The sequence below is a fragment of the Mycetomoellerius zeteki genome, unplaced genomic scaffold (assembly GCF_001594055.1).
Source record: "Mycetomoellerius zeteki isolate Tzet28-1 unplaced genomic scaffold, Tzet1.0 scaffold186, whole genome shotgun sequence".
NCBI lineage: Eukaryota > Metazoa > Arthropoda > Insecta > Hymenoptera > Formicidae > Mycetomoellerius > Mycetomoellerius zeteki.
The window spans coordinates 48,652-69,813 of NW_017256818.1; the positions used below are offsets into that span (position 1 = coordinate 48,652).

General features: G+C 34.0%; 1 protein-coding gene across 3 annotated transcripts; it reads right to left on the minus strand.

The window, feature by feature from the left end:
• Nucleotides 1–405: 405 nt before the first annotated feature.
• Nucleotides 406–20,089, minus strand: stai (stathmin). 3 transcript variants are annotated; one of them, XM_018446624.1, is made up of 7 exons: nucleotides 10,645–10,941; nucleotides 7,727–7,816; nucleotides 3,809–4,164; nucleotides 3,518–3,658; nucleotides 3,056–3,196; nucleotides 2,307–2,453; nucleotides 406–1,048 (listed from the first exon to the last, which is right to left on the minus strand). In XM_018446624.1, exons 1-7 carry the CDS (start codon nucleotides 10,718–10,720, stop codon nucleotides 938–940), a joined length of 1,062 nt encoding a protein of 353 aa, XP_018302126.1. In that variant the 5' UTR covers nucleotides 10,721–10,941; the 3' UTR covers nucleotides 406–937. The 3 variants fall into 3 exon arrangements, with proteins under 3 accessions (XP_018302126.1, XP_018302125.1, XP_018302124.1); XM_018446623.1 differs by lacking the exons at nucleotides 2,307–2,453; nucleotides 7,727–7,816; nucleotides 10,645–10,941 and adding exons at nucleotides 16,633–16,679; nucleotides 19,843–20,089; XM_018446622.1 differs by lacking the exon at nucleotides 2,307–2,453 and having other exon boundaries at nucleotides 10,645–10,936.
• Nucleotides 20,090–21,162: the final 1,073 nt, after the last annotated feature.

Genomic DNA, 21,162 nt, shown 5'->3' on the forward strand with positions numbered 1-21,162 from the left:
AATTTAATTATTCAATACATATAAAAAATTATAAACGACTAAAAAGATCATTTTTGTATTTTTGGTTTCTTTTTTGTTTTTCTTTGGAGTCTGTGAACATACTTTTCGTCAATTGATCAAGAAAAAATATATTTTTAGGACATATTGCATTTCATAAATTAATAAAAACTAAATAATAAAGATTAAAGTTGAATTTCTCAAATATGCTTGAAAACGTGATTTTAATTTCAATTTGAATTGTTTTTTATGTAAATAATGCATATTTCTTTGGAACATATATTTTCAGGTTGCTGCGAAAGTTCTTTGTATTTTTCATAAGCTCTTATATTTTTGTAAAAAAATTTCTAGTTTCTAAACACTCTCGATATTCTAATCTTGAAATATATCGATATTACAATAGCTTCTTGTGATTTTTACAATTTTAATGAATAAAAAAATATAAGAAGAAAGTTTTTAGATTTTGAAAACTTTGAACTCCTCTAAATCTTTGAATATCTCAATTTAGTAATAATTCTTTTAAAAATTCTTACACTTCTTTTCGATTCATAGAACTTCATCTTTAAGTCCTTGTGTCCCACATATCTTAAGGCCTACAACTCTGTCATATGTAAAGCCCAGTCAAAATTAAACTTTCGCAGCAACCCCGAAATTGTTGACTACCCTTGCTCTTTTCCTCCAAAATTCAAGAAACCGTGCGTTCTTTCTATGCGGATCGTTGCCGAAGTGAAAACGTGATGAAGGCAGTATTGTCCATGTGACATCCAGGAACCGCAAGGAGAAGCGATTCGGCTCCGCCTACCTCTCTCGCTCGAAATGCGAACACGTCTGATGCGCGGCGATCGACCTCCCGTTTTACTTCGAGTCAGAAAATAATGGCACAAAGCGAAACGGAGCTTTGCGGGGCATTCGAGCGGCCTTAAAGAGAATTTCCGGATACTTAGCCGGAACTGGCGGTCTCATTCTCTACCGGTAAGATCGGATTCGCTACGTCCGTCAGATTATCCAGGCGATCCTTCTTATTCTGTCTCACGATCTCGGCGCGCCTCTCCTACGAAAAGAAAGAAAAGGATTTACAGAATTAAAATAATATTCTTTGATGCGATCCTATTAAAGACAGAGGTCAACACGTACGCCATGCTTTCTAATAAGCTGACGAGTCACGAGTGACTTACACAGGATGGGTCGAAGAAGTTTTTGGAATTTCTCTGAACGTCTAGTCATTTTGATATTACATGATCGTTAATTTTCGATTTAAACTAATTGATACTGGATTTATTGCAGACAATGAATTTAATTGTTAGTAAACTACGTGACGAATAAAATTTTAGCATCAAGCCTTCTGCGGCACATCCTGTATGTAAAACGGTCACGTATGAGTTATAAATGAGCACGATCACATGCTGAAAGAAAGATAACTGATATAAAAAGAAGGCTGCAACATAATCCAGCGAAAGCACGACAACAGCATTCCTTTTACAAACGCAACTATCGATGACTTCGTGATTCTATATATTTAACAAGCTATTTGTCGCGACGGTGGAAGAGGAGAAGGTATACAAAACTGAGGAAATAATTGATACGTAATTTAATGCGACCCACGCATTACAATTTGTCGTACTATTTGACTTTGTCATATTAATTTTAATTAACTACAATTCTAAAACCTCTGTCTATGTATATAACATGTATATTATAAATTTATAAATAAAATATAAAAATATATAATAAATATATGAAATCATAAATAAATACAAATATAAATACAAATGCGAAACACGAGTTATTTTATTATATTTTTATCATTCGTTCGTTCACATTTATTGAAAAATATCTCGGTAAAAATAAATATTATTTAATAAAGAAGAAATAATCTCTAAAATAATATCCATATAAAATAATATCTGCGAATTAAATACGTCCCATCTTTATAACTTAATATCTGATTTTAATTTTATCACTGGAAAAATAAACATGCTATTATCATTGATATTTAATAAAAATTTCAATTTCTAAAGCTTCTATGACGTTACAATTATATAAAAATGTTAATTTGTATACTAAGTATTTTTATGCTTTTACTTTAGACTGTATTATTTAATATTGTTAAATGAATAATAAATATATTACTAATAAATTAATAAATACAATTAAATAAAAAATCAAAATTATTAGGAAATCAGCGAAATCTTTCTTAGAAATCTTTCTAGCAATCTTTCTTATCGCAAGCATCGATTTGTGTAGATCGTACGACAAATTGTCTGCAGGGGTGCAACTGCGGTTAAAAATGCGTGTGGGGACGAAATTACATGGTGGCGGCGAATCGCCTGCACGCGATGCTGGATCTCTCGCTGCCGATTCATCTCCGCGGTCGACACCCTCTTGTCGAACTCGCACTTTTTCATCAGGAGCTCGCGCGCCGCCATCTGACGCATTTTCGCTATCTTCACCGTGTTCTAAACCACCATCGCACAAACGCCTACGTTCAATCAGTGCTTTCTTGCGCAGAAAAACCTCGAGGCAATCCGAGGTAACCCGATTCGCTTTTTTTTATTTTCTTTCTATTTTTCAAAAGCACGGGAATACAATGCTTTAAAGATTTTAGGTTGTTACGTAACTCTTCGTCGCTTTCTCTTGCAATAATTCTATCATTTGTCAGAGAACTTTCGTTGGTATTAAATATATCGAGGTTTTAAGAACTTATAAATTATTTAAAATTATTTAAGTTTTAAGATTATATTTCGCGTGTAATTCTACTGATTTTATATTTCTTTAATTCATGGATTCTTTAAATACATTTTACTTAATTTTTGAAATTTTGGTGATTTGGACCTTCGAACTATTCAATTTTTTCGAAAATTATAAATCTCAAAAAAAATATCAACTAAATGAAAAAAGTTGAAGTACACAAAGTTTCGTACAATTTTACAATATAACACAGATTAATTTAATTTTTTCGATCTGAAAACCGACGATGTTTCATAACAACCTGATAGAAATGTACTGCCTAAAGCTACTAAACATCAACTCCGAGGGCTACATTCGGCCGGAAACTTACATGATTGCGCAGCTTCTCTTTCTGCTCGCGCTCGATGGTCTCGCGACGTTCGCGTGCCTGCTCCAACTTGCCCTGGATTTGGGACTCCAACTGCTGCACGCGCTCTGACATACCTTGACGTACGCGAGCGACTTGCTCTTCCTACAAACAGGGCGCAAATCAATAACTTATGTCTATTCTTGCCGAGTCTATTATCTACCTATATGGCCTTTTGCCTATTAAAATATGCAAAACGAGGCAGCAGCTTTACAGAAAAGAAAAAATCCACGGTAGCAAATACAAATTTAGAAGCGTTTCATTGTTGCCTCAATTAAATATAATAAATCTTATGTAAATAAAAAATATTGTGTATTAAATAATTATGAATAAAAAAATTTAATTCTTCATATAATAAAACTCTGAACTCTACATCTTATAATTTACTTATCTAATCCTCACGGTTCATTTTAATTTTATACTAACATGTTCTTTGAGACGATCCAGCATCCTCTTGATATTTTCATCACGCTGAGCCGCGGCAGTCTTCAGTTTCTCTTCAACAGCGCATCGCACTTCCTCGGTTTGTTGCTCGAGACTCAGGCGAGTCTTCTCAACACTCTCCAACTGCAACGGGAAATCAAATTAAATATCACAACAGTCTGCACTACACAACCAAGCGAAGTTTAATAAATGACAACTAATTATCGACAATTATATAAAAAATTAACCAATTAAAAAGACAAATATCTAGATCTCATGTACGACTCTACTTACATGATCCTTCAACTTGTTCTTCAGTTCAGCGATGTGGGCCTCCCGTTTCTCCTCCGTGTTGTTCATTTTCGCGTCCAAGGACTCGCGAGTGGCGGCGATGAAGGCCGCGCTAAGCTCGTCCTTCTTGCGGGACGCCTCCTCGATCTTGCTGAGCTTAGCAGCGAGAGCGGCGAGCTTGTGCGCCTCGATGGATAATCTTCGCTCCTCGGCGGCCTTCAACTTGTCCTCAATCGCGGTCTGCTGCGTCGGACTCGGCTGCGGCGGCGAGGGCGCTCTCTTAGGCACCGTCGGCTCTGCTAGAATCACCTCATAGCACAGCCCACCCTTGGACTTTTCCTGGCATCGAATCTCGGTCGCTGTAAAGTTTCCGGTGCAATGTAATGAGTGTTCAGTGCAACATAATGATCTTATATATCGAAAGATAAAGGGTAATATTATTGTATATTTTCAGTGAGGCATGTATTCAATGACTAATACCATTAATTATCATATGTATAATTATTAATGATTGAGAGATTATAGGCTCTGACGAAATTAATAAATGGAAAGTACTAATAAGTGCCGACACTTGGTGTTGATGAGTTTGATTTTATTCAAATGTAATTGTCCATGCATCAATATAATTTTCCAAACGTTTCGCGATCCTCGATTTTAATCCTCTTCAGTGTAAGTTCAATGTTTTTAATACAATGTGTGATCTAATGATTTAATGGACAATTAAGTACATTTGAATAAAATCAAACACATCAACAACAAATATCGGCTCTTATTGATATTTCCCATTCATTGAATTATTAATGGTATTATACATCAATTATTAATGGTATTATACATCAATAATTCTACCAATAATTATATAATATTGATGTTTAGAAACATCATTATACAGGATCAGTTACGGGAATCACTGATGATTTTCCAAATGAAATAACAATAACAAATAGAATGCCATTTGAGTATAGATTATGTTTAGCAGACAAAGTAGCTCAATAAGCGCTCACTGATTCTTCAATATGATTAGTTCTTGCCGGAGCTGCTTTATCTCCTAAATGCAGTCATTACTCAAATATACTCACATCAGATATACTCAAATAACATTCTATCTCCTATTGTTACATAACAAGAAATTAATATTTAAGTTACATTTTATATATTTTATTTCGAAAATCGTCACGTTTCCGTGACATCTTGTATGATTTATTAAATTACATACAACTGTAAAATAATTATTAATAATAATACTATAATTGTAAATAGTAAAAATAACTTTTATTTTATCTCTTTTATTCTAAAATAGAATTCCTCGGTCGTGTGGTAAAAATATCCGAACGTACTTAGATCGATATTTTCCAGTTTAAGTCCTTTTCAGTAGATGACACAGTGTACATACACAATTATAAAATAGTTATTAATAATAACACTATAATTACAAGTAATAAAAATATAATAATTTTTATTTTATCTCGCAAAATATAATTCCTCTGTCATGGTGGTAAAATTATCCAAACATACTTGAATGTTCCAAGATCGATATTTTCTAATTTTAGGTGCTTTTCAGTAAAAGACACAGATGACATGGTATAACATAGTGAATCATTTCGTTTATTTGTTAATATTGGCAAACAACAAGGATGTAATGATTCACTCTGTTACACCGTCTATCAGTGTTTTCTGTTATCTAGACAAAATTATCTAGATAATTATATAAATGAAGAAATGGCTTTATCTTATCTTAGATAAAATCGTTTTCAAAATAACTAAGATTGTAGAAGAGTATTGTAAAAAAATTTCTATATAACTTCTAGTAGTAGTAATGATGAGAATTTTTTTATGATATCGATAAAACCGGGATTAGTATGACATCAGTCATAATTCAAAGCGACATCGAAGTACTTTTATATTTAGAAGATAAATCTAAGGAATTAGATATTCTTAATTTGTATCCACACGTCAAACAAATTTTTTTTAAATATGATACATCAATCATTGCAATTATCAGCGTCAGTAGAGCGCCTTTTTATTTGTGGACAACAAATATTAATTCCATGTAGAAACCGTTTGTTAGACGAAATGTTCAAAAAACTTTTATTCGAAACAAATAAAGATTAATGGAAATATAAATACATTTTTTGTATCCTAATGTCCAATCTTCACTTCCAGAATAGTATCCAGATAAGTTGCGGATAACCTTATTCAGAAGATATCTCCATTGTATTCTGGGAGATATCTCTTGGATAAAGTTATCTAGAGGTGCAGAAATTGGGCATAAATCATTTTATTGCCTAATAGTTAGTTAAAAACAAAATTATCTTAATAATTATCTAGATAAATGTAAAGTTAATCATCTTCATCTTATCTAAGATATATTTTTGTGTGATTTATCTTATCTATATCTAGATAATTTTTAATTATCTAAGCGCAACACTGCTGTCTATTGCTGAAAAGCACTAAAAACTAGAAAATATCGATCTTAGAGCCTCTATAAGTATGTTCGGATATTTTTACCGCCACGACAGAGGAATTCTATTTTGCGAGATAAAATAAAAATAATTATATTTTTATTACTTACAATTATAGTATTATTATTAATAACTATATTGTATATACATTCATCTGTGTCTTTTGCTGAAAAGGACTTAAAACTAGAAAATATCGATCTTAGGGCATCTACATTTTGAATGTTAGGATTTTCAGATATCGCGCTCAATCTTCGAATGATTGGTATCGACGTCTGGGTGCAACAGTCCCTTTGGCGAAATTCGCAATTTCATGATTTCCGGCGCCGGCTGGTTGCGGAAGCATGACTCAGAGGTATGAGAGCGGCGCGGCAAGGAGAGATCGATCAGAGGGAACGATCGTAGGCGCCGCGACGTCTAGCGTCGTCGCACGCACCTCCTCTACCTCCCTTCTCATCTCGCATCGTACCACCTTGCCGTTGCCAGCCGTACCGTAATTACGGTATATCATAGCGTGTTGCATTAATTTCCTTGCCATGGCAATTTTTGGAAATTCGAGTAATTATTCAATTGTGAAAAGTGAATCGTAATCCGTCATTGCCTCCTTTCTTTGCTCCATCTTTTCACCATTTGTCTCAAGTATGGACAAAGTATAAATTATCGACGTTCGAACGAACGTTTAATCGACGCTTATAATTATTTTATCACATTTAATATTATTTTATAATCGAATGAAGTTTTTTTTGACTTCGCGTTCCCAATATCTATTTGCCTCTACTTGGTAGATCGGGACAGCGTATTAGATAGAATTGCTGTCATTACTATGATAAGTTGTCGATATCACCGTACATCTCCACGTAGTACAGCACAATACAAGTTTGCAAATGTTCTCCGCGATTCGATTTATAATTCAGCGGCGACACATTGGCGCGACCATTCTTGCCGAGGGCATTGCACCGATCTTTAACACAGCAAAGGTGCTCCCTTTTAACTCTCAGACGCAGGACGCAGGTGCATAACGTGATCACGTAGATGAAATTAAGGTACAAGGAACAGGAGGAACAGGACTTGGTAAAAAAAAAAGGAAGAAAATAAGACGTTCTCTGCTGCATTAACTTTTTGCATTATCGATCAAATCTTCATCAACACAACTATGTGATTAAAAACAAAAATAAAATTTCTCGCGTAAATAAAACATCCCAGAGAAATCTTTTTGCAAATTTAGAAAGTTAATTTTTCGTAATAAAAATATATAAGTATATAACTTCAATAATAATAATAATCGATAACACATACAATTTTTGTCAGGTCTATCATGGAATTTTTCTCTGGAATGTCTAGCGAAAAGGTCTTAGGATTCTCTAAGGAAATCGATACGATTCGATCGGAAAGGGCTGTATAGATGCGTCAAATACGTTTCTTTGACGTCATCCGAAGCTCGCTCAATTATCCAGATACTCACTGATGAACTTCACCTTTTTCGGCTGCTTGGTTCGCGGTTTTCCCTTGCCGCTCGGCTTCTTAAACGGCGCATTATTCCTCCTCTGTCCCGCTTCGGAAATTCAGACACGGTCAAAGCACTCGAAGAGTTTTCGAGAGAGATTAATGAGAAAGAAGGAAGGAATAGAAGTCGGGATTGCGCTTTGACCCACTGAGAGACCATCTCACTCGTTTATGCTATTTAATTATTATCCTATAAGATATTTGAGCAAAACGCCGCAATTATGAAGACTTTTAAGAGTCATAATCCGTTTTTATGGTAATTCAACATGTCATAAATATGGCTGTAACAAATATCGATTTTACTCGCTTCTTTATCTCTTATTTTCAATGTAAATATTGATCGTGTGAAATTTATGGAGGTTTTATGATGCAATAATCATAAAACGAAAAGGAAACGGATCGTGTTTCGCATGGCATAAAAACTTCGCTCGTATTTCAATCAAAGCACAAGTATTTTAGAAACAAAGAAGCTATAAAGGGGACGAAATTAGCCGTGCATGTCATCCGGTTGAGAGATCGATTGGTGTCCCAATGGGTTAATTATCGGGAAATCGATGCGACCGTTTCGCGTAGCCATGTTGGACCGCACCCTGATCGTTTCGGCGAACCGAGCACGTGCATATCGGCGTGACAAAATCCGGGATATTATTAGAATGGTTAACAAAAAAAAACCAGTCAACCAACAGTTGCCGCATTAACATTGCATACATCGCTGCGTCAAAGGTAATTCGATTCATCAATAATTCTTCAAAAATAAAAAATTATGAAAAAAAGATCGTTTACTTCTTAATGTTAGTGTCAACGTTATTAATAACAAACAAGTAATCCAGACGGTACATATATTGCCTATTAATGCAAACATATTGAAAAATGTTGTAAAAATGCAACATTAATTTATTTATGAAATATAGATACTATTTTTTTTTTGGTATCTGTAAGATAAGAATGTTTTATATTAATTTGTCGAATCGAGCAAATGTAATATTAAATTCGACAAAATTGCAAGTTGAAAAAATTTTAAAAATAACGCTTTTTACGAAATACTTTATATCATTGAAAATAACTTCAAATAGTTTCATAATTTATTTCAAGTATATAAAGTATCTATTTTGAAAGCTTCTTTTTTCATGGCTGTGAAGTCAATCTTTTTCAGAGAGATTATTTTATTATATCTTAAAGGTCAAAAGAACTGTCTCGATCTTTACGAAGAACCGGTGATGTTTCGCGACACCCCGTAGAGAAAAATGGTAGACCGTAAGTATCGATTCGGACGGTCTGAGAAATTGATCGAACTGCAGGTGCCCCAGGATAATGTCACGATACCACCGTGATGTCGACCGTCGTGCACTGCGGTAAGGATAGTGCTCTTCGCGTGCAGAGGGCACGAAAAAGTATAATTTCTTCTTCGAAAAAATTGATGTAAAATTCAACAAAGTTCTTAAATTTCTTTGTATCGACCAAGAATAATTACACATGTAGGCAAAACTGAATAATAAAATGAACCGCATAAAATAATCTCAGAATAATTAATAAGAATGTTAAATAAACAAGAGAACTTTGAGAAAATCAATAATACATATAAAACATTAATGAAGGGAAAAATGACAAAAATTAAATATAATAAAAAATAAATGAATATAGCATTCAGTTAAATTGTATTAATTAAACAAAATATTTATAAAATGTATAATAAAAGTAATACTATTTTGGTTCGCAATTTAATAAATCCGAGAGATCAAAGTACATTTTTCCGCGAATATTTCCTATCGATAAAAGACGGTCGCATATATTTCCAAGCATTTAACGCTCCCATTCTGTAAGTTTTTTCTCAAAGGATAAGGCAAGATAAAATAGGATAATTTGTGTGTGTTAGGAATTTTTTCTGAGAATATGTCCAGTAGTTAGCGCTTGAAGACCACATTTACTTCCTTCCGGTTTCCGGCTCCTAAACTTTACTCTTTAATTACTCAAAATTTAAAATAATCATGAAAAAAGGTACTCAGTACTTTTAATTTTTTGTTCTAAAGAGAGGCAATGTATTAAAAAAAAAATACAAAATCCGATAAAATCCTACGAAAATCCGTGAAGAAAGCAATACCATTTAAATTTAAGAAAAAAAGAATGCGCTTTAAGACCATAAATAGTTTATAATGGTGTCAAACTTCCAAATTTATTTATAAGAGGTTTTAATAAAGATGCTCTCTCTATCTCTGAAAACAACGAACTGTATTCAACACCTTACTCTATAAATAACATAAAAGCTACCTGAGCAAGTTTGGCTTAATAAATTCACGATTCTGTGAAGAACCATTATCGTACTTCGTCTATTGGATAAGTGGATAAACTTCCTAAAAAACCGACGAATTCACGACTTAATCTTATATAGGAAAAAATAAATTGCAGTATAAAAATTTGCCGAGAAACCGCCATAAAACCACTTTTCGGAGAATTATTCAGAAATAAAAAATGATATATTCGTGAAACTTTAAAACAATTAAAAAATTTTTTGCAAAGCTACAGATTTCTTATGAAGGACTACTTCTGTAGTGCTCCACCCCGAAAAAGCTCTGTGACAAACCAGTGCCGAAATCTCTAGCACGAATTGTAATATTTTTCATTCTTTTAAGCTCCTAAGAATCTCATAATTAGAAAAAAACAAAGTCTATATTTCTCCTACTGTTCGAAGATTGACATTATTAAGGTCATTGAGAAATATGATCATCCAAGGTCATAATCGAACAGAATGATTTTCAAATACTTCAGAATCGAGTATTAAGAGCGTTTTGACAGCCAATCTTTATGAATCTTGGAGAACCGGAAGGAAGGCTTCAGCGGTAGATAGGGGTAGTGGACCTCGCGCGACAGGGACTCACTCACCTACGACGCCCAACGGGGCCTTGCAGCTGTGACAGAAGCACTGGAGCACCGAATCGCGCACGAGACCGATCAGCATATTGTCGTTTCGATTCGTACGAGGGGGTTGTTTCGCGGAGGGTGTCTCGGGACAGGTGATCTCGACGATGGGATCGAATGCGCGAGACTGAGTCGCGGGTGGCTAGAAGGACGAGATGAAGAGGACTAGACCAGAAAAGAGAAGAGTCAGGCACGCCGGAAATGTCGCTCAAGTCGTAACTGGGGCGGTGGCTGGAGGGCGACTGGCCCGCACGCTGCGCCGCGACGCCCGGCGTCGCTCAATATTCGACCACTCTCCTCCTCCTCCTTTTCCTTCTCCTCCTCTTTTCCTCGCTTTTCCCCGCATCGTGCAACCAACAGCCTACCCGACGACAAGCTACCCTTCCAGCTAGTCAACTCCAACCTGCTATCGCCACTACTACTAGAACAGCCGCCGGAGGGGTGTTATTGGCTATACGGGGTGTTCCGCAAGAAGACCGCGTTAGACGTGGGAGAGGACTTAATGGATGCGCAAGAGGGGAGAAAATGTCAAACAGAGGGATGCTCAAAGTCGTGGAATTAAAAAGGGAAACTTAATTGGGGGTAGTTTGGGGTTTAGATATTTGGCGAGCTTTGGACGTTGAAATTCTTTCGAGGCTGCTCGTTACGCAGACATCTTTTATGCAATTGTACTTTAAAGAAACTTTCTCAGGAGTCTGAGATACTTGGAAACTGAGATTTTTTAATGACTTCTGTATCTTCCAAAAATCCAATGTGCTTGGACATTGAGAACTTCGGATTCTCAAGATTCCAAGATATTAAGATCTCTTTGTTCTTCGGAAATTCTATGTTCTTGAAAGATTTGACTTAAAGATCCTTCTGTTTTTTTTCCGGACACTCGGTACAGTTCGGAGCCAGTCGCTAGGCACGCATGCGAAAGCCTATGTGCAAGCGTAAAATACCATCTGTCTATTTCCCATTCTTCTCTCTTCTCTCCGAATCATCCCGACTCATCGGAGATGTACCATTCTCTAAAATCTCGTCCGATCTACCATCGCCGTTTTAACGAAGGACTGGCTTCAATTTCCAAACCGATTGAAGAAAAAAATCCGCTTGAATAAAGTCCACATGAGTGGCACGGAACTTCGCTAAGTACCACGGTGGATTCGAATTGATTTTGCGTTCTCACGTTTTCCTCTGATCTTCGTATCTTCAATTAACACTAGAAGTATCAACATTTCTTACTAAAAGGACTTGTAAGAGATTAAATTACTATGCAAATAAAGAAAGTGACAAAAACATTGAAAACAAATATCCATCAGTATAAAGAACATATAACTACTAAAAAATCACAATAATTCAAAATCCTATCTTTAACACAAGAAATATAATATTAGTCTAAAAAATAGAAACGGTTAATAATGATGATCGCTAGATACTTATAGTGTCAACGAGCTCGTATTAGATCGTTGGGTATTTCGACATCCTGAAATTCTTGAGTCTTTGGATCTATTAGATCTGCAAATTCTAAAGCCGCTATTCATAGTCCGTTTTTATTACAAGATAATCTTTAGTATTATCTTAAGATGCTAATATGACTCTATGATTGATGTATGACAACATCTGATGACCGTAAAACTGTCTTGAATATAAGAACTTATGAATACCAGCTTAAGGCTCTGGAAATCTGTGCGGAGTCTTTGATTCAATTTCGAAGATCTCAGATATGTTTCTTTCTCTAAATTCCTTTCTTTAAACTCGGATTTGCGAGAATAAAATTGGAATCGTTATTCACACCCTTAAAATACGACAGAATGTCGCGACAGAGCGACTGGGAAATATGGACCATGTAATGATCGCGCTTTGTGTAAAATTCCACTAGATAGACGATCGAAGGCACTGCTTTGTTGGAACTCGCACGTTGTGACGCAGTCGAGGAAACACTAGCGAGTCGATTACCCGTAGAAATCAATGAGGAATGAAATTTTTATGATGAATGACGACCGAAGTCATGGTCAGATTTATTTTAGAGCGACAAACAGAGGAAAATCTTTTTTACATATTACGGTTCTTATCCTTCAGTTAACTGCCAGTTAATTGTCTTGCAAAAAAGGCGACAATTTAATTGACTTAACGCATCTTTATCGTCAAATAGTTCGATTTAAAAATCGAGACAGATGGAGGCAAAAAAGTTAATGAACTGTCTAATAATTTCTAAATCATTCTAAGAATGTTCTAATAATTTCCTATTAAAAGCTTATCGCTCGAGATAACTAGGATTAAATTATTTAAACTCCATATCACAATAGAATTGATTCAATGCAGATTTTATCTTCGATAAGATTGATCATTGAAAAAAACTTGGGCAATTTTTGTCAATAATCAATCTTATCGAAGATAAAACCTGCATTGAATCAATTCTATTGTGATATGGAGTTTAAATGATCTAATCCTAGTTATAAAAAAATAATTATATGTGCCCAAAAATAATGTGTTTATTTACCAACGAACTTCTGACTATTTATGTATCAAATTAAATTTTTAATGCTGTTCAAATTTAATTGAACAAGAATTTGAAAAATATATATTTTCTAATATAAAATTTTTATATTATAGTTAATATTATATTTAATTAGTTTAACATAATATATAACATAATTCTTAGTTTATGTTAATTTAATAATGTAGCTTAATTTTCATATCATATATCTGAAGGTTCGAGACTAATTAAATCGATGAGTGCAGAAAAAGGGATAAATGACATTTATCTAATTTTTCAGTATTAACAAAAAATTGCTTAGTTTTAGTTTCAGTGAAAAAACTAATAAAATTACTTTTAAGAGAATTTAAATATGATATCTATTTAATAATTCCTGAAACGCTTGCCTATTAAATGAAAAACTTAAATTTCAAATTTAGACTAATACCTTTTCTGCACTTAAAAAAAATAAATTTTATAGTGCGCTCCACTATTTACTTTATTTATCTTAAATTGTCTCTTTATGTTAAATAATATGTAATTTGTACTAAACAATTTCGAAAGTAGCGAGCTAAAACACTGACTATTAAAATATCTCTTCTAGGTATTTTAATAAGTTTTTCAAGTTTAGTCCGTTAGCCATTCGAAAATTTCATTAAAAAAGCTTCCACATTCTGAAGAATTTCATTCTTTTGAAATCTTGAATTTTGCGAGTCCTAAACTAGTGTCCTTTTTGCATTCAATGTTCATTTTCAATATCTTTAGGTCTTACTAGAAGCCCAGAATAAGTGCTCTATTTGCATTGAAAGCATATTCAACCATTTCAAGATCAATGAGAAGAAAAACTTATTTTCGAAAAGGATCGTCCTCTTTCTATACGCGCCGATTCAATTATAAGATTTAGGAATCAAAGCTTCGAGAAGTTCTCAAGATTCTCTTTTCCTCAAAACTTTATCCTTCTTTAAAATTCTCCCAACATCTTTTTTTTTATCTTTTAGTTTCATAATTCAAAACAGAATAATAGAGTCATATACGCCAGAAGATAATTTTTGTGACTTACTTTGGCGAAAGAAAATAACGCTGAAGTTTTAAGTGCTGCAATCAGAAAAAAGAGACATATTTGTTACGAATGTTGGAGTAATCTTAATCTAATCAGCTTCGTGTAATAAGCCGGATGGTTACAGTTTAATTACATTCAAACGATGGCAATAACGAGAAAAAGCAAACGAAAGAATCGAAGAAAAAATCAATTTTATCGTCGTTATCCCCTTCATTGGTTTCTTCCCAACAAAAACTCGTATCAAGGACGAAATCCTCTCTCTTATTGCGGATCCCATTCAATAATCCCTCTCTTCTATAGCTTTCTTCGTTAGAACCGTAAAAGGTGCTTGATTCAAGAGCAAATATAACAATAATATTGAAGAGATATTTCTCGTTTTTTCTCATCTCTTTTATTGATTAGCAATAAAGATTATTATTATTATCATTATTGTTATTATTATTATTCTATAATTTAAGTTAATGTTTCTATCTACCATAACAGAAGTTATACACTTCAATTTTTGATTCTTTTTATTTCTTTTGACGGCTCAGTTTTCTAATGTTACATTTACAATTATATATAATTACATTGACTATTATGCAATTGTGACGAGCATCTTATCATGCGAAGGATAATTGTATGGCCATTTCGAATATCAGGAAATTTCCAACAATCGGTCTTTCAATCGCTTGCGAACAATTTGTGTCTGTATAAATTTTTCATCAGGTTTTATTTTACATCTAACTGTGCTTTATGACACTTCTTTACTTCTGCATTTTTTTTTTGTTCATCTGTTATTTCGTTACTACGTTTATTTGAATATCTTGAAATGATTCGATTAAAAAGCTGAAACATATAATATTACCGAGTTTATAGCTTACTTATAATTATAGAGTGTAATTTAGTAAACGTTTTGTTTCTCATATATAAGATTTTCGAAACCGACTCTTATATGCCCTTACTTTCTTTAAACTATTATTCCAAAAATCGAAACATCTTCAGAAACGTCACTTTCATGTTTATTTTATGTCGATTCAATTTGTACGATAAACTCATGTCAGCTCAATCTTTCACATAAAGGGAACAGATGCGAAAGTCAAAGGATCGAGTCCCAAACCTCTTTTCAAGTCGTGTTATCGTTCGCGATCCACGATTGGCAACTTCAAGTTGAGAGCCACGGAGACGACGGGTCCCCGACGTGCACCACTGCCGTTGTCAGCCGTCTGATGCAGGCTCACAGCAACTTCTTCCTCCGCAGCGCCCATTCTTACTCGCTATCCACGAGGACGCGGCCATCGGGGTCCGGGGGCTCTGACCTCTTGTCCGTATGCCGCCTGCCGGTCTCGCCGGTCTCTGCGGCGTTTAGGGTGTGTTCTCCGGCGCGGCGCCGAATCGTCCGGGCGCCTTGGTTCTCCTCTCTAATTGTCGAACTTTGTTACGATACTGTCCAAGGGATACTCGTATGCATATCAAGCGAATCATTCAACAAAAAATGAGAGACGCACCAAAGGATTAAGAATCGACATAAATTAACGAATACTAACTTTACCTTATTATGTGTGTTGTATGTACATATATATATATATATAATATACATATATGTGTATATGAGGTCCATTAAGAGTCAAGAGATATCATTATGGGTCATTGACCGTTTAAGATAAACCAGAGTGTTAGATAATATTGTATAACTGGTACTATACAATTGTTACTTTGTTGTCCATACTCGTATCTAGGTGACAGCAGGTGACAGTGATTGAAAAACGTTGTTTCAAGACGCACGTGCGTTAATAGTTTTTGTAGTGCATTTTAAAAAACAGCCGTAACTATCATATGACCATAAAAATCGATTTCTTCGAAAATTTGATTTTGCCATTATTTGTCCTTCTTCAGACCATACAACTTTTGTTTAACACATTTTTCCACATTTACCTTCCATATTTATCTTTCCATTGCCTGCGACAATTAAAATGGGATACCCTGTATACGATTTAATTATTAGTCGTAATCATAAATCAATTCCAGCGAACAAACTGGTTTTCCAAAGATAACTTCGTTTTTCAACAATACCATCCAAGTTTGAGTACACTTGCGACTTCATCACTGATCAGTATTCGTTGAATATATAGGACGAATATGCATATCATACGTCTATCGATCGCTTAATATCGTTTTACATATCTTTAACTCTTCAGTACAACGAAAATTAGCCCTATCTGTATAAACCTGAATAACTCGCGTTCGATCACTTTTTCAATGTATTTGGAGTGGGAAAAACTCTCTAAAAATTCATAAATGTACTTTCAAGTTTCTGGAACAAATGTACTTTATTTTGGAAAAAAATAAAATGTATAATATAATCACCTTTGAAATTTTGAGAAATTTCCATAAATAGAAATCGATCAGACACTAATTATCCAGGTTTGTACGCAAGAAAAAGACTGTTACTCACATTCATTGGAAACGGGCGACTCCGTTGCGGTGGCCATAGCGTTATCTCTGCAACAAAAGTATTAGATAAGTCATAAGTATATATTCAAATGAACACCAGAAATGAGAACATTGGATGTCCGAAGGAAAGTAGGTATATAGAAGAAACATGAATCTGTTCTATATTCCTAGGACAAGACTTTATTCTTTTCAATTACAAATATGACTCCTGGCATCGTCGGAATATCCACTATTCTTTTAAATTATATTACACTTTCTCAGTTCAATAACTGAGAATTTGGCAGAGATAAAGAGAAAGAGGAAATTTATAAATAGAACTGCAGGAAGTGCAGCTTATAAAAAGACCTATTATGTATTATCGACTAGTTCTTTTGAATTTCTTGAACAGAAAGGAAGACTTACAGCTATGTAAGTATAATCGATTTGCTTTACGCTAAACTTGTACGTATTAATTAAAAAGCTTTTTTAATAATGCAAGATATTATTATTTATATTATTTATCTATAGTTTCTGTTTTATGTTGAATAATGTACAAGTTTCGGCATTTTTTTATTATTAGTATAAAGTCTTTATGCGACTTACACATAAAGATTTTCATTATTTTAATGTAATTACACTCGTAGAGCAATAAAAAGGAATGTAGTGTTTTCTTTTTTTTTTTTTACCTCAATCAAATATATCCTCACATTGATATGAATCTAAACTGCAATATCGATTTTTTTATTTCATGAAGTAATTTATTATTTCATAATTAAGCTGATTTATTAATTACTTTTATTGTGTGGTAAACAACGAGGACAAAAACCGTGAAAACGTTTATAAATTCTCAAAACGTATAATATATTACATAACTGTACGTATATTACTACATAAAAGTAAATGTACAAAAAATTTCTATCGCATCGAACAAACTTTCTGTATCATTTAAAGTCACTTAAGGTTGAAGTTCTGAAAGATTTTGTAGCGTAACAAGAGTTTAGTTTTCAATAAACAAAATAAATAAGTAAAATAATTAGAGGGCCTCAATTAATACCATATTACGCTATTAATTTGTTTATCACGAGAAAGTATGTTTTATGATTCAAAATGATTGATGTATCCTTTTTTATTATTTTATTATTTTATAGCGATGCAGACTGTAGTTCAGTGTATAACATGATGTATAAGATAATTAACATTAAAGTGTATGTTCTTTTTCCATACCTCGACGCTGAACTTTTTACACAGTCCATCTTTTGTCTCTTTCTCTCCAATGTGGAAAGAAAAAGGAGAAAGGTGAACCATGCAAGAGAAAGAGAAGTTCAGCTCTCGGGTGTAGAAAAAAAAAACAGCTGGTCTTACAAGACGGTCAAGATAGATTATATAGCGACATCTAGTGGCTATCATTATTTACTTGAACATGCTTCTTCGCATTAAAAATGTTTTTAAAATTAACGGTTTCCAGCTATAGTTTTAAAAAAGCCTCTTTTTTCAAATTATAGAAAAAAAACTAAAATTATTTTCTTTTTCGAAAAAAGCAAATTTTATGAACACATAAATTTTTCCAATGAATTTGCTATTCTTGGAAAAGAAAGAACCGAGAAAATCCGCGGTAAAATAGGAGAAAAGTTTTTTTTCAAAATTTTAAAACTGTATTTACACCAAAAGACACAATGCAACATCATTAAATCTTTGTTTAACATTGGCAGGCAATAAGAACGAAATGATTCACTGTGTTACACTGTATCATCTGTATCTTTTGTTGGAAAGCACCTAAATCAAGAATTGAGAAAAAATATATATACATATATATCTTAACCTTAAAAAAATTAATTTCTTAAATGTGGACCAAACAGTTTAATTAATCATAATAGTTAATGTATAAATAGTAAATATTTTAAGATCTACTTCGACCGAAAATAGGAATTCTTCATACTTAGAATTATTCTCCCTGGTGAAAATTGTTCTCATAATTTTTATATACGAATTGGAACATTTTTCAGAAATACTTAGAAATATTCGGAAAGTTTACATCTTCTCTCAGAATTTTTCATACAAGTGAATTCTGAAATATTCTGAAATTTCTCATCCCCCATAATTTATAAAAAATATTTTTTAATTTTTTAGATTTTATAACATTTCATCAGAAATTATTAAAACTTACAAAAACTTTTAGAAATCTTACGATATTTCGTAAGTAACATATATGAAAAATTCTGAGAAAAGATGTAGATTTTCTGAGAAGTGTGCCAATTCGTATAAAAAATGTGAAAAAGTTATAAAATTATATAGAAATTCTGAAAAATTATATGAAAAATTCTGAGAAAAATTTTCACCAGGGCTCTCATAGGTCTCTCTCTCTCTCTCTCTCTCTCTTATTTTAAATTTTAATTGTTTAAATTGTTTAAATATTTTTTTGTACTTCAATTATTTAATTAATTAACTCTCTCCTGGTCCAATCGGGGCTTTGAAGACTTAGGCAAATTTTTAATTTTGAATTATTCTACCTCAAATTCGGACGCACACAAAAAAAGTGAAAACGTTTAAGTCATATCATTGTAAAATTATTCTCGAATGTTGAAAGTGTATCAGACTTTTTTCAGATTTTTTAAAGCGCCAAAAACACTTTGAAAAACATAATCAGCACCCAATTATGGACCAAGAAAGCAGTGGAAAAAAATGTTAAATCATGAAAAGAATTAAGTCAATTTATCGTTACTTAAGTAAACTAATGAATTGATTAAATGAGAAAAGGCAAACGATATTTGGAACACCCTATATATTCCTTTGTCTACTACGAATTTACTAAATAAATAACCACAATATGTAAAAAATACAAGTTTATATATTAAAAATTAAAGATACATTACAAAACAAATTAATAAATCTTACAGCCCGGTATATTCAAATTTCTACCTCGATAAAAATAAACAAAGGCCTAACACTTTTTATTTACAAACGTTCCGCCATGATTTCCAGTCATCATCGCTCAAAAGCCATTAATAACCTTCGTTTCATGTTGTTTACACAATCCGAAAAGGAGCAATAACGGAATGCATCACAAAACCTCACTGTCCCGAATACGAAAAGTGGTAGACGATATAATTATGCTCACAGATCGATTCTCCAGAAAGACGTACCGACGCGTTGCGTCGCTTCAATAAATCGTGGCGCAAAGATCGGAGGCGTCTCTTTGTTTGCGTCGAAAAAAGGGCGAAGGGAAAACGTTTACCTGCTTCCTCCTCTTTATCCTTCTCTCTTGGAGTAAGAAACCCTGCAGCTCTCTCGACACGTCCGATTCGATGGCGGGCCTGCCGATTCACGAATCACGGACGTAAACGTCGTAAACTCGTTCGCACGCGGATAAAACCAGATGCACCAAATACGACGCCGACGCGACGGGACAGAACGAACCGAGTCGCCGTGTATGTATACCAAACCGGTCGCTTCGTACGCTGCTTTTATCGCGCGGCGTCTTTGTGCGGTATTCGAGTCGCCGAAGGCGGCCGAACGTTGCCGAGGTCGAACGAGCCGTCGCCGGCGCGACCGTCCCATTGGCTCGCTGGCCGCGCCGCGTCGCGCTGATTGGTCCGTTTGAATCGTTGAACGTTGTCGGCACTGTACCGCCGTGTGTGTTCGTGAAACTGTTCTCGATTAACTTAGCGGCTGCTCCCGCCTCACATATTGGTCCATTTGTCTCATTTTTTTATATTTTCTATTCTTATTCTTTGCTTTTATTCTTCAAAGAGCCTCTTTGTTTCGCTATAATTGTGAAAAGTGCCGCTGACACGTTTATCGTTAATTTTTTAAACGCCGCATTGTCATCTGAATTTAAATATTATAATAATAATAATTTTAAGATCCATATTTTACACATCCTTTTAGTTATTAACTTTATTTATAATATTCTAGAACTTTGTTTTTATTTATAGTCTCTGCAATTTACTGCCAGGGAATAAAATATGTCAATTTTACATGTAATTATATATAATTATATATAATTATACAAAAACATTTTTTCCCTGGTGATCAATTCTCCCAACGTCTTTCCCGAAAATTTCCATAAAAATAAAATTGCTTGGCTCACGATGGACAATTTTTCGCATAATTTGTTACCAATTTAAATAATATTTAAATATATTATATATATGCTATGCAAAAAAAGGTTTCATTCTTTTTTACGACACTGGAAGGAGTCGCCGGTGCGTATCAATGGATCGCGCATTATATTCGGATGGCAAACCGTTAGAATCGTCTTAAGAAAAAACAATCGTTCCGGATGAATCATGTGACTGCATTCTTCAAGGAACGTGTGGGACGTCGCGACCGTTGCGCGTCGTGCTTTGCCGCGTAAAAAAAGTGTGTCCCAAATATGGGCGGAACGTTCGCGACTGGTTTCGCCAGGAATCCGACACTGTCGTCTTTTCATTCCGAGGGGTGCGCCTACGATAAAAGTGGCGCGATTTGCTACGATTTACTCCTTCCGTGGTCTTCGATCAATTTTTTACCTTGTATACAACGGGCTGCGTGATCCTTTTCATACGTAGCCTTT